This window comes from Lissotriton vulgaris, chromosome 7 (assembly GCF_964263255.1).
Source record: "Lissotriton vulgaris chromosome 7, aLisVul1.2, whole genome shotgun sequence".
NCBI classification, from domain to species: Eukaryota; Metazoa; Chordata; class Amphibia; order Caudata; family Salamandridae; genus Lissotriton; species Lissotriton vulgaris.
Genome location: NC_141695.1, coordinates 693,304,979 through 693,318,233, shown reverse-complemented (window position 1 = coordinate 693,318,233; position 13,255 = coordinate 693,304,979). Strand labels below are relative to the sequence as shown.

Here is a 13,255-nt window from a genome sequence, read left to right as displayed (position 1 = left end):
TGTTATCTGGTTCTGATTTGTGACAGGCGCCTGCGTTGTCATAGTCGCGACAGCTCTGTGTGTGTGGGGCTCTGTGTGTGTGTGTGGGGCTCTGTGTGTGTGTGTGTGGGGCTCTGTGTGTGTGTGTGTGGGGCTCTGTGTGTGTGTGTGTGTGGGGCTCTGTGTGTGTGTGTGGGGCTCTGTGTGTGTGTGGGGCTCTGTGTGTGTGTGTGGGGCTCTGTGTGTGTGTGTGGGGCTCTGTGTGTGTGTGTGGGGCTCTGTGTGTGTGTGTGGGGCTCTGTGTGTGTGTGTGGGGCTCTGTGTGTGTGTGGGGGGCTCTGTGTGTGTGTGGGGGGCTCTGTGTGTGTGGGGGGCTCTGTGTGTGTGTGTGGGGGGCTCTGTGTGTGTGTGTGTGGGGCTCTGTGTGTGTGTGTGGGGGGCTCTGTGTGTGTGTGTGTGTGGGGCTCTGTGTGTGTGTGGGGCTCTGTGTGTGTGTGTGTGTGGGGCTCTGTGTGTGTGTGTGTGTGGGGCTCTGTGTGTGTGGGGCTCTGTGTGTGTGGGGCTCTGTGTGTGTGGGGGCTCTGTGTGTGTGGGGCTCTGTGTGTGTGTGGGGCTCTGTGTGTGTGTGTGGGGCTCTGTGTGTGTGTGGGGCTCTGTGTGTGTGTGGGGCTCTGTGTGTGTGTGGGGCTCTGTGTGTGTGTGGGGCTCTGTGTGTGTGTGGGGCTCTGTGTGTGTGTGGGGCTCTGTGTGTGTGGGGGGGGGGCCTGTGTGTGTGTGGGGGGGGGGCCTGTGTGTTTGTGGGGGGGGGCCTCTGTGTGTGTGGGGGGCTCTGTGTGTGTGTGGGGCTCTGTGTGTGTGTGGGGCTCTGTGTGTGTGGGGGGGGGGGCCTGTGTGTGTGGGGGGGGGCCTGTGTGTTTGTGGGGGGGGCCTCTGTGTGTGTGGGGGGGGGGCTCTGTGTGTGTGGGGGGCTCTGTGTGTGTGTGTGGGGCTCTGTGTGTGTGTGTGGGGCTCTGTGTGTGTGTGTGGGGCTCTGTGTGTGTGTGTGGGGCTCTGTGTGTGTGTGTGGGGCTCTGTGTGTGTGTGTGGGGCTCTGTGTGTGTGTGTGTGTGGGGCTCTGTGTGTGTGTGTGTGGGGCTCTGTGTGTGTGTGTGTGGGGCTCTGTGTGTGTGTGTGTGGGGCTCTGTGTGTGTGTGTGTGTGTGGGGCTCTGTGTGTGTGTGTGTGGTGCTCTGTGTGTGTGTGTGGGGCTCTGTGTGTGTGTGTGTGGGGCTCTGTGTGTGTGTGTGTGGGGCTCTGTGTGTGTGGGGGCTCTGTGTGTGTGGGGGCTCTGTGTGTGTGGGGGCTCTGTGTGTGTGGGGGCTCTGTGTGTGTGTGGGGCTCTCTGTGTGTGTGTGTGTGGGGCTCTGTGTGTGTGTGTGTGGGGGGCTCTGTGTGTGTGTTAGTGGGGCTCTGTGTGTGTGTGGGGCTCTGTGTGTGTGTGGGGCTCTGTGTGTGTGTGTGTGTGGGGCTCTGTGTGTGTGTGTGGGGCTGTGTGTGTGTGTGTGGGGCTCTGTGTGTGTGTGTGGGGCTCTGTGTGTGTGTGTGGGGCTCTGTGTGTGTGTGGGGGGGGCTCTGTGTGTGTGGGGGGGGGCTCTGTGTGTGTGGGGGGGGGCTCTGTGTGTGTGGGGGGGGGCTCTGTGTGTGTGTGGGGGGGCTCTGTGTGTGTGGGGGGGCTCTGTGTGTGTGGGGCTCTGTGTGTGTGGGGCTCTGTGTGTGTGGGGGGCTCTGTGTGTGTGTGGGGGCTCTGTGTGTGTGGGGCTCTGTGTGTGTGGGGCTCTGTGTGTGTGTGGGGCTCTGTGTGTGGGGGGGGCTCTGTGTGTGGGGGGGGCTCTGTGTGTGTGTGGGGGGGGCTCTGTGTGTGTGTGGGGGGGGCTGTGTGTGTGTGTGGGGGGGGGGCTCTGTGTGTGTGGGGGGGGGCTCTGTGTGTGTGTGGGGGGGCTCTGTGTGTGTGTGTGGGGCTCTGTGTGTGTGGGGGGCTCTGTGTGTGTGGGGGGCTCTGTGTGTGTGGGGGGCTCTGTGTGTGTGTGTGGGGCTCTGTGTGTGTGTGGGGCTCTGTGTGTGTGTGTGGGGCTCTGTGTGTGTGTGTGGGGCTCTGGGTGTGTGTGTGTGTGTGTGTGTGTGGCTCTGTGCTTGTGTGTGTGGGGCTCTGTGTGTGTGTGGGGCTCTGTGTGTGTGTGTGGGGCGCTGTGCATGTGGGGCTCTGTGTCTGCAAATACTCTCTACTACTCTCTAATGCTCACCTATTGCCATTGTAAATGACAATACCATTTATTTATGTTTTTTTTTAAAAAAAGTTATGAGCAATGCCAATAGCTCTACCTTTAATAATGCCGAGACCCTTGCACTGTAAATGCTTGTTTTTTTTAATCTACTGATCTTAAAAGGGTTCCGCAGAAGGATGGATGCCAGATATGTGGACAGCATTGCCTCCGCTTCTGTGGTTTGTTTTCAAGCTTTAGTTCCCGCTTGTCAAAAAAGTTTCGTTTTGGTCCTAATCCCACAAACCTGTTATGGACATTCAGGTCCCCAAATACCCTTATCTAATTTTCCATATTTTGTCCACTAACTGTGAATCCACCTGATTTTTAAGAAGCTGGCACAGTAACCAATATTACTGTATGCAGATATACATACCCTGCAGCAAAAAGACAAGATTCCGCCAGCATCTGAGTGAATGAGTAAAATGATTTGCAGAGCATGCAAATACCCGCGGGAAAGGTGTCCTGGCAGAAAGGAGAGAAGCAGCAAAAACACTATGAAATAAATAGGTGGATTTTCAACTGTGTGAAAAAGTTGGAAAGGCAACTGACTGCCAGAAGATAAGAAGGGAAGGGAATAGCTAAAAGGATGAATGAGCTAAAATGTAGGGGCCTGGTAGGTATTTGGTTTTCAAATAGGAGGAGTTCTAGTTAGAGGAAGGGGAGTGTAAAGCCTTATGGGATAAGGCTTTGAAAATACAGTGCTAATGGATTAGCAGTTAGTGTAGTGTTATCAAAAGGTTGGCCATGTGAAAGGGTCTATTCAAGACCAGAATAAGGCGCACAACAGCATTTTAAATGTAAGGAAGTAGAGAAATAGGTCTATAGTTAGTCAGCAAATTGGGATCAGCATTGGATTTTTACTATAAATGTAGAACAAGAGCTTTTTTCCCAAACACTAGACACGTTACCTTCGGAAAGAGAGACATTGCATTGAGCGGTCAGGATTGGCATAGTGGGACATAAGAGAATTTTGACTGTTTCATAGGACATGGGGCAAGGAGGAAACCATACAAGATAGCTACGTTTCAATAAAATCTGGGTTTTCAACATTAAAGTGAAAACAAAATTCCCAAGTGTGCTCCTGAGTACCGTGTAGAGGAAAGTCATATGGGAAAGAGTAGAAGAAACGTTTTTGAGAGTGTTTCTTATTCTTGAGTGTATCCCTGTGTGTTTCTTTCCACATCTTCATTGAGGATTATCCCACCCCTTATATATTGTAGTGAAGCCAGCCAATAAATCACTCTAATCTGTTCCTGATCCATGTATGCCTAATAAACAATGAAAGAAAATACACCTTGTTAATCAGATTTGTATATTTTCCCCTTGTTGCTTGATATTATAAATGTATGCATGAGTCACAGGTTTAGGTGTAGAAGAGTGACCGTCCACAGTAGCTCACCATGGATGCCCTCTGTGCTATCCTGAACATAGTATCCTGGCTCACAACTCACCTTACCTGTGCTTTGGATCAGGGGAATGGTGGAGTTACACCCCCAGTGCTATGTCACAATGCTGGTGTCTGCATGGCAAACTTCCCACATGCCATGGTTTCCATAAATGGGATAGTAATGCATATTTGTTTAGGAGTTCACTGCCCTCCTGTGCTGGTGAATAAAGAGGCTACTTCAGAATCATTCAGTACAGGCTAAACACCTTTATTGTATATGGGATAGGATTCATCTAATTTTAAAACTAAGAAAGATTTATCAAATTGTATTGATATGCAAACAAAATGCAGGGATATATGAAAAGGTGCTCCAACTTTGTGGAAACGGTGCAGTGCACTTGAGTTGTGTAAAGGTTAACATTGATATCTAATACAAGTCATTTAGAACTTCATGGACTTTCCTTGTTAATATCAAAATATGTCTAGCAAAAATGATCAGGACAAGAGGTGCATGTGGTTATCATATTATTTGCAACAGTGATAGGACAATGCCTGGACTCAAGCTATTAAAACTTCAAGTCAAGTACAAGTAAATTACCAGGTTCAGCGTTCACGAATCTATAAAAATGAGCCGACCAATTGATTTGCTTTTTACAGTCTCCGGCTGCTTGGTTTGAACACCTACTCTTATTTCTGATAGCAGAATGTCTTCTGTAAAAACGTGTTAATTTGACGTTCCTGTCGAAGTGACAGGATAAGTATGCCTGTTAAAGAAATGTGAATAAAGACTTCTTTCTAAATACTTTAGAATATAAAATGTGTATATACAAATATAATTTGACAAATTCGAATGGCCTAATTCTAGTTGGAAATAATCCGTTTTCAACTCTTCAACTGTAAAAAAAAAAATTGTCATGTAAGCATTTAAAGTCACAGAAATGTCAGGATACATATTTGTCAGTTCTATTCTCTCAAAGGTGCTGTTTTGTTGATGGATGTGGTTTTTAGAAAGACATGATGCAATTTTATTGAAACAATGTAGTTTGCAGTTGCCTTGGAAAATTTCTCTGATTACTATTTGTAATGTAATTAGAATACTTGGCTGTCAGCGTGGAAACGTTTGTTTCACGACATTTCCTAATGTGTTGCTCTTTGGATTCTAGCTGGGAAGAAAGACGAACTGCTTCTGGAAGAATTCAATATTTAAATCACATTACAAGAACGACTCAGTGGGAGCGACCGACCCGGTAAGGAAACCTATGCAGAACTGAGTACAGCGTGTTAACCTCTTTTTTAATGCATGTACACCACTATGCCATTGTATCTGTTCTTTGTACAGTTTTATATTGCATCAATTTTACTGAGATGATGATCATCATCTGTCACTGAGGTCCAAGTGACATATTTAAGAGGCCTTTCTAGAAAGGGGTGTTGGGAACAAGAAATGTTAATTGTACCATGCACCTTGACTCATTGGTTAAAATAAAATGAATGCACCATTTTTAATAGAGAAGAATTCTGTTGAACTGTCTCATTTCAGGACCTCAGAACACCTCAAATAGAAACTCTGTTAAAAAAAATGTAAATATACTAACAATATTAGTAATGCTTATTTGGCTTTATTTTAACTTTTATTTACCTCCATAAAAAAAGTTTTATACATCATTTAAATTTTTAAAAGTTACATTAACAGAAAACAAAAAAATCAAACTGAATGCTGAAATCAAGGGAACAATTGTACAGCAGTCCTCATCCCACAAACCCCATCAGTGCAAAGCATTGTCAATTGGCCTTAGTTTTTTAGGTTTCGCTTCGCCGAAAGCTGCGCAGCAGACTTTCGCGCAGGGCGAAATCTTATGTCTAGAGATGAGTACTCATGTCCCGCCCCTCTGTTCCATTGGCTAGCTCCATAAATGGAGGGTAGCCATTGGAACAGAGATCTGTCCGTCATGGCCGGAGCAGATTCGTGGGCGTTCCGGCCATTTTTACTCATCCCGCCCCCTTGCGATCGTCATGCGGCGGTGGGCGGTGTTTATTATTATTATTTTTTACAACTTTGTTTTCCACCATTTCGGAAGTGTCCTTTGCAGGGGTGGGTTGCGCGATGTCCTGCTGTCCGTTCCCCCCCCCTCCCGCTGTCCGTTCCCGCCCCCCTCCCTCTGTCCGTGTGCCCGTAGGTGCTTGTTCTTATTCTTATCCTGGCCTCTTCTTGTTTCCCTTTTGCATTTTCTCTTCTCGCGTGCAGTCCTGTGAATTATTTCTTCCTTTCCTCGCCCACTACATTTTCAACTTGTAATTATTACTTTTTCCTCCGTGTTTTAAAAAAAATATTTTCTTTGTTTTTAATTCGCCATATTTGTTTGCCTTAGAATAATGTTCCACCAGTCTACTATATATTTCTTTGTCGCTCATCCCCTGGTCTGTTATCTCATTGGCTGTTCCTTGCCCCTTTCCCTGGTTTTGCTAACCGGTGTTGCTAACTCCCCCGCCCTTCGTGTTTAGCACGTTTCTTTGACCATTGCTTAGTTTGTTTGTTGTGTTGCGCGTGCCAATCAAGAGCCCTCCTTCTTTCTGCCCCTCACCACCCTCCTCTTAGCCCCTCGACCCAGGGCCATTCACAAGCCGGCTGCCCCTGCGCAGCCTTATTGCATGAAGCCTGTCTGAGGAGGCAAGAGGCTGCTGGCGAGCTGCCCGGAGCGGCGGTGGAGAGCGAGCCTAGCCCATGTCTGTCGAGGGCCCGGCATGCTCCCGCACAGGCCTAGCACCGGCTCTCTGACGCAGAGTTGAGGCCTGGTCCGGCAGCTGCGCACTGGGTGCCTGTCGGTTTAAAAGGGGACCGAGGGGTGCAAGCGGTAGAGCCTGGGGTGAGCCGCACAGGTATCCTGGCTCTCAGGCCGGTTCTCTGACGCGGAGTTGAGGCCTGCTCCGGTAGCTGCACCTCGGGTGTCTTCGGTTTAGTGTCAGGAAGGTGCAAGCGGTGGTGTCTGCTGGCCCGGGGTGTGGGAGGAGTTTGACTTGTCTTGAGTAGTCAGGTTGCACTTGGCCCCCTCTCCTCAATCTGCTCCGCTTCTGGGCTTAGCTGTTGGTGGGAAGATTAGTTTGTGAGGATGTGATGAAGGTAGAATTAACAACCCTCCGCCGAGCGTCAGAGATCAGCTCTGACCTTGGAGCCGATCGTATCAGAAGACGAAGGGTTCTCTTGTGGGGTCTTCTCTCCAGAACGCGGAAGATTTGAGGGGTCAGATGGGGTCAGCAGCCGCACTCGAGATGAGTAGTGGAATAGACACCTCGCTGTCTGTATGCCCATTAACCCGCCCCCCTCCTGCTGTCCGTGTGCCCGTCCCTCCTCCCGCTGTCGTGTGCCCGTCCCTCCTCCCGCTGTCGTGTGCCCGTCCCCCTCCCGCTGTCCGTGTGCCCGTCCCCCCTCCCGTCAGCACCGTGTCCCGGGACAGACTGCGCAGCTTCCAGCACACCAAGCGGGTTGGCAGCTACCTCATCGGCCGCAAGCTGGGCTAGGGCTCCTTCGCCAAGGTGCGCGAGGGCCTGCACGTGGCCTCCGGGGAGAAGGTAAGGGCCCCCGTTTGGTGGTACCCGGGAGGGGTGGCGGGCAATGAGGGGTCTGTCGGTGCTGTCCAGATAAGTAGCATAGAGTTGTTGGGAGAGTGTAGTTGGGGGGGGTTGTCTCGCACCAAAATGCTTTATTATGAGCCCCTGACTTAGAGTGAAATGGTGTGGAAAAGACGAGGACACGGTTTTTGGTCTCAGTCCCGAGTTTTGCCAAAAGGATAGCTTCTCGGGTTAGTGCCTGGGTGAAACTATGCAGACATTAGTTTAGTGATGAGGATAAGGGTGCCCAAAATGTTGCCCAAACCTTTTGTGCATGTTATTTTGACGGCCATGCAGGTTGAGCCACGTGCAAAAAGCTGCCCCATACTGTGCGTACTTTTGGATTGAACCAGTTGTTTAACATAAAACAGGAGATTGGACGACACAACGCAGATAGGAAGAACACAATACAGAGGATAAAAAAATAGTAATGGGGACATCTCCTCTGCCCATCGCGACGCCCAGAGAGTTGGGGCCTCAGCAGCTTCGAGGCGAGTCCAGGAGCTGGTCAGCCCGAGGACATGCCGGGAGGCTCACACTGCTCTCCCACTGTTGTGCTGGGTGTCTGTAGGGCATGGCGGTGCGCTGCCAGTGTCACCGTGTTGACAGCAGCGTTACAGACTGGTAACATGTTCACCAATGCTACACCCAGTGAGCACAGCTGATGGCCTGCCTTCTAGGCGCCCTTTCCTCGTCTGTTCAGCAGACAGCATCCAGTAGAGGTGTTCTGCGAGCTGCAGGATATTGCACTGGTTTGTTAGATGAACTCACAGGAATCAACTCGTGCCCTAGTGACAGATCACCTGGTCACCGTTTGCAAGCTCTTGAGTTACTGCGGCAGCAGCTGGTAACTGTTACCAGTCGCACACTGTAACATTATGTTGTAGCTTAATGTACAGCACTGAATACTAGGGCATTGCTGGCATGCACACAGCGCGAGCAGAAACACGTCCGTTATCTGTGTTCCGTCCGGCATCGTAATGTTATATTGTTGCATGCTGTATAGCGCAGAGTTTTTTTTTTTGCGATGCTTGCATGCTTGCATGCAGACAGAGCAAACATAGTAGCATAGTTTGGTTTATTGGTACTGCTTTTATTGGTATGTTCCGATGCTGTAGTTTGTCTTTACATATAGCGCCTTGGGTAGTTGTGCAGGTGACGCTAGTACAGCCAATGCTCGTGCACTCTGGGGATCGCAGCCATGTTCAGAGCTGAAGTGCGTGAGCAAATGTCACTTTCAGACTTTGTAGAGCAAAGCTTTGAACGTGCGTAGTAGTCTCACTACAGAGGCAAACAACTACGCAGCACACACAGAGTCCCTTGGCAGCGCTGCTGCATAAAGCTATTGGCATTGTAAATGACAATGCCATTTATTTATGTTTTCAAAACCAACACATAAATAAAAAGTTTGTCATTTACAATGCCAATAGCTCTAACTTTTCCAAAGGCGAAACCATTGCATTGTAAATGCTTGTTTTTCTGGTTGTCAAGAGGAAGGGTTCTCTTGGTTTTCTCTGCATCCAAGCCCCTTGCTTTATCAGGAGATGAATGGATTAATAGTGTAATGAAGCTGCAGTTGGAATGGAAGTCCTGTGTGTGGCTTTGAGAGGCAGTGTCACCCTGCCTTTTTCCTTTTTACCTGCTTTGTTTCACCTGTCGTGGACTTGGTAATCTGGAAGTCCACTACAAGCGGTCCACCTTTTGACACAAGTTGCTTGATAGCTCTGCTGAAAATTCAGTGAGATTAAAGTGTACTCCAATCACTGGGAGGGAGGCTATTTCTCCCCTATATCTGCCTATAAAGTGATAAGCAGTCCATCAGGGAAGCCCTAGTAATCCTTACGTGGCTGCCCCTACTACATCAGAAAAATCCCTGTTGGCACATTGCCCCTCTAACAACACTATCCAGCTGCTCCGGAGGCTACACCGTACGTCGTTGGATTGGTGGATGTTCTCTCTCTGAGGAAGGCACAGAGGAAAATTTTGACCAACTCAAATACACAACAGTTCATTGGCTGGTAACAAGGACAAATGCTTCTACCACCCACACAGGTGCTGGCCGAGAAAATCATAATGGTCCGTAGGGTGGGCTCGATAGGCCAAACTCAGGCAACAGGAGATTGCATAAGAGTGAATTTGAATAATTCCGTGCAGGCGGGTTCAACTTTTCGCGCTCTAGGACCAAAGGGCGCTTTAGGACCCAAGGGCGCTTTAGTGGATCGTATAACAGCTCTCCCATTGGGCTTTTTCTACCCTCCCAATAATCCCGGCGGTGGAGACATGAGACAATGGAATATGTCACAGGAAAAGCTGCGTTGTGGCCCATCAAACTCTCATGCCCCATTTAACACAACTCCCCTACCTTTGAGTAACTGTTTTTTTCCATTGAGCGAGCTCGACGATCCAGATTGACTGGACCCTTTTTCCATCAGAGATTCCCAGATTTATGACATCCCAATGAAGGATCCTGTGATTATGACTCGAGACTCTGTTGAGGTCCTTTGTTGGAATATTGCTGGGGTCTAGAGCAAACTGTCAGACTACGATTGACTGGGTATCCTGAAGAACTTTCTTTTATTTGTTTACAGTAAACCTGGGACACTAAGGGTTGCATGTATCTTAAAGGTTTTTCCTCCCACTCAGTTTTAGCTACCCGCTCATCCAGTGGGCAGGTAGTGGTGGCCTCACGACCTTAATCAAAGTAGATTATAACTGTAAAGTTGAGGCAATAAATTCCAAATGCAAAACAATCTTGAGCACCCTTTTAATATTCTCTAGCAAACGTAGACTGCTCCGTACTCATTTTTTTTTTAATAACGCAGTCTCATTGAAAGAGGAAACTGAGGGTAATGCCTGTCTTAAAAGTTTTATGGATGAGTTCTTTCTGTCGAAACCCCCTTTTACTTTAATTATGTTGGTGGGAGATTTTAACTTGCACCCGTGTCCCTCCTGTTTTAATAAGTAGGCTTTCCTGTTTTCAGTTTCACTTTTTGGTAAATTCTGCTCGTTTTTCTTCAGTGTTTTCGAGTGATTTCAATACCTTTAAAAAACTGTGGCTATCGGTGGTTACACATTTTCGCGCCACTAAAAACAAAGTGTTTTTCTGGTGTTTATGGAAAGTTTTGCTTTTATTATTTCTTGCTTTTTGCACTGATTGTGCATGGTATATAGACAGTGTACATACAGTGAATATGAGGCCCAAATACATTTTTACAAATCAAACTTATTGCAGTACACCATACTATACTTATTCAGTGAGTCTTTGGTATGAGCTGTTTAAGATCTTTAAAGAAATTTCCCCCTTGACATCCGCGGCAGCGCTCATTGTGGGCTCTGAGGAGTCCTGTAATCGAGTCGCTGAAAATTTTGCAGATAAGGTGAAGAGGATTTAATCTTCTTTTCCTGATGCGACTCGTAAGGGTAAAAGAGCTGAAAAGGAATCTGTTGATGTGTCTGAAAGGCAGTGTCTTTATGAACTCACTGTGCCCCCTCAGGACATTTTTAAAAAGACCACCATTCGCATCAAATCTGGCTCACCCAGGGACCCGGCTACTCCCAGGGTGCTTAGAGGGAGAATTGACGCACTTGAGCCTTTTATGAGACACCTTTAGAACTGTCTTTTATCTCAGGAGTGGTTCCGAAAATGTGGAAGAAGGCGGGGGCACTTCCTTTACAGAAGAAACCCCATATTAGCACTGACCAACTTGACAACTTGCGCCCCATTTCCCTGCTCCCTTTTTTTGCAAAGGTTGTGGAAAAGATTGTGAATACACATCTCACTGCACATATCTGTTCCAACAACCTACTTCACCCTTCCCAGTATGGTTTCTGGGCTTTTCACTCCACGGAATCTGCCCTGTTGTACTCTACCGAGACCATCCGGAAGTATGTGGACGAAGGACAAACAGCGGCCTTAATTCTTTTAGATTTAAGTGCCGCGTTCGACACTGTTGCCCATCATACTTTGCTCCATGATCTAGAGAGTGGGGGTGTAGCTGGCGGAGCACTAACGTGGATGGAGTTCTTTTTATTTTAGCATAGTTTTTCAGTCCGGCAAGGCAGCTATTACTCTAGAAACATCAAGCTGACCCAAGGCTCTATATTGAGCCCAATACTATTCAATCTCTGTCGCCCCCTGGCTAAAATCTCGGATAAATTTGGGATTAATGCCCTGTCCTATGCCGATGATACCTAGCTGGGGGTCTCTCTAACTCAAGCCCAGGTCGGAGCTGCCTCCAACTTTGTATCCTGCCTTCAAAAACTGGCTGAATGGATGGCAAATAACTGCCTACTGTTGAATGGCAACTAGACCGAGGTGTTGGTGATAGGGAAGGCTCCATCAGTATGGACCTTGTCATGGTGGCCCCAGTCATTGGGTCTGACTCCCACACCTTGTGAACAAGCTAAAAACCTAGGGATTTGGGTGGATAACAAGCTGTCTTTTAACTACCATACTAGGCGAGTGGCAGGTGCCTGTTTTGGTATTTTAATGAGCCTGCGGAAAACTCTTGATACCCTCCCTACTGTATCTAGAAAAATTATTGTTCATGCATTGGTCACCTCTCGCCTAGATTATGGCAATCTTCTGTATCTGGGTGCAACTGCCAGATGCTTGCAGCGTTTGCAGTGCATCCAGAATGCAGCAGCGAGATTAGTTCTCATGCTACCGAAGCAGGCCTCAGCTACTTGTGCGCTGGCCTCGTTACATTGGCTTCCTATTAGGTAGAGAGTAAAATGTAAGGCTCTATGTGTGAGCCATCGGATTCTACAAAGAAAGAGGACCACATTCTTGCACGATTTTCTAACTCCTTACGTACCGACTAGACTGTTAAGATCCAGCGGGATATGTAAGGTGTTTGTTCCCAGAATCAAGAGAGCCAGGATGGGTGGGCGCTCATTCTGCTACCTTGCTGCCCGACTATGGAACTCGCTCCCTCAGGCGCTCCGGCTGGAGTCGGTCTTCCGGAAAGGTCTGAAGACGCATTTATTTCCTGCTTTTTAAATAGTTTTTTTGGTTGAGCTGTTGCTTTGTTCTGTGATCGCAGCGCGGGGACACACTGGCCTCAGTGTAACCAGGCGCTTTACAAATGTAACTATTATTAATATGTGTGCTCGCTCTTTCCTTCCTGAAAAGGCCCTCTCAACATTGGGACTTGAGACGGGCAGCACCAAATCAGCCACTACACAATTTGCTATCTCTGGCCACTGACATAGCTTCCATGCCAATACTGGTGCACTTGAACATTGCGATTCTCTGGGCAGGTTCTGCAACATTTGCGTTGAACTGGGTGCTTATGCCCTCAGAGTTATTGAATCGGTCAGAAATGAAGCAGCTCTTTTGAAACTACGGAGAAAATTCCCCTTTAAGGAAGGGATCTAGATCTTGTGAGAGTGCCACAGTGAGGTTTCATTGACTTCAAATGCCTTGGTTGGTGAAGGGACAATTCTATGCATCATTGCAAGCCATTTTTCATACATTGTAAAATAAAAGTTCCTGAATTGCTCTTCAACATTGCTTTGCTTACCAAGTGGCAAGCCCTCTAACATGGAACATGTTGCAGTTCTTATATCACCTAACGTGTTGCCTAGCCTACTCTCAAGGAGATCTTTCACATATACACCAATTATGCTGAACACTTGGCAGACAAGGGCGCTCTAGTTTTTGAGTTATGTTTTCCTGTAGAAATCTAAGAATGCAGTGCAGTGTACTTTTTTTCACATCACTATCAATATAAGACCAAAGATCCTCAAATTTCTTGCCTTTGACATCCCCACTCAACAAAAATTCTGTAAACGGTTGCCACATGGATAATACAGCATGCCCAACCCTTGGACTGATGACTCTTTCTTTGTTGCCTCGCAAAGCACAAAATGAGAAATATTTGCGTTTTAGTTCTTGTGCATAACAAAACAGTGCACCAGAATGAACGAAAAAGTTAATAGAATTCTTCATTCACTCTGAAGATAGTAAAGATGCTTTCAGC

At 47.7% G+C, this 13,255-nt stretch overlaps 1 protein-coding gene across 1 annotated transcript in view; it reads left to right on the top strand.

Annotated features, from left to right (window-relative positions):
* Positions 1-13,255, top strand: part of SMURF2 (SMAD specific E3 ubiquitin protein ligase 2) — a 1,116,208-nt gene that overhangs the window by 702,514 nt on the left and 400,439 nt on the right. The window contains exon 7 of the mRNA XM_086930925.1: positions 4,829-4,912. Within this exon, the coding sequence (XP_086787051.1) occupies positions 4,829-4,912 (84 nt within the window). The remainder of the gene's footprint in view (positions 1-4,828; positions 4,913-13,255) is intronic.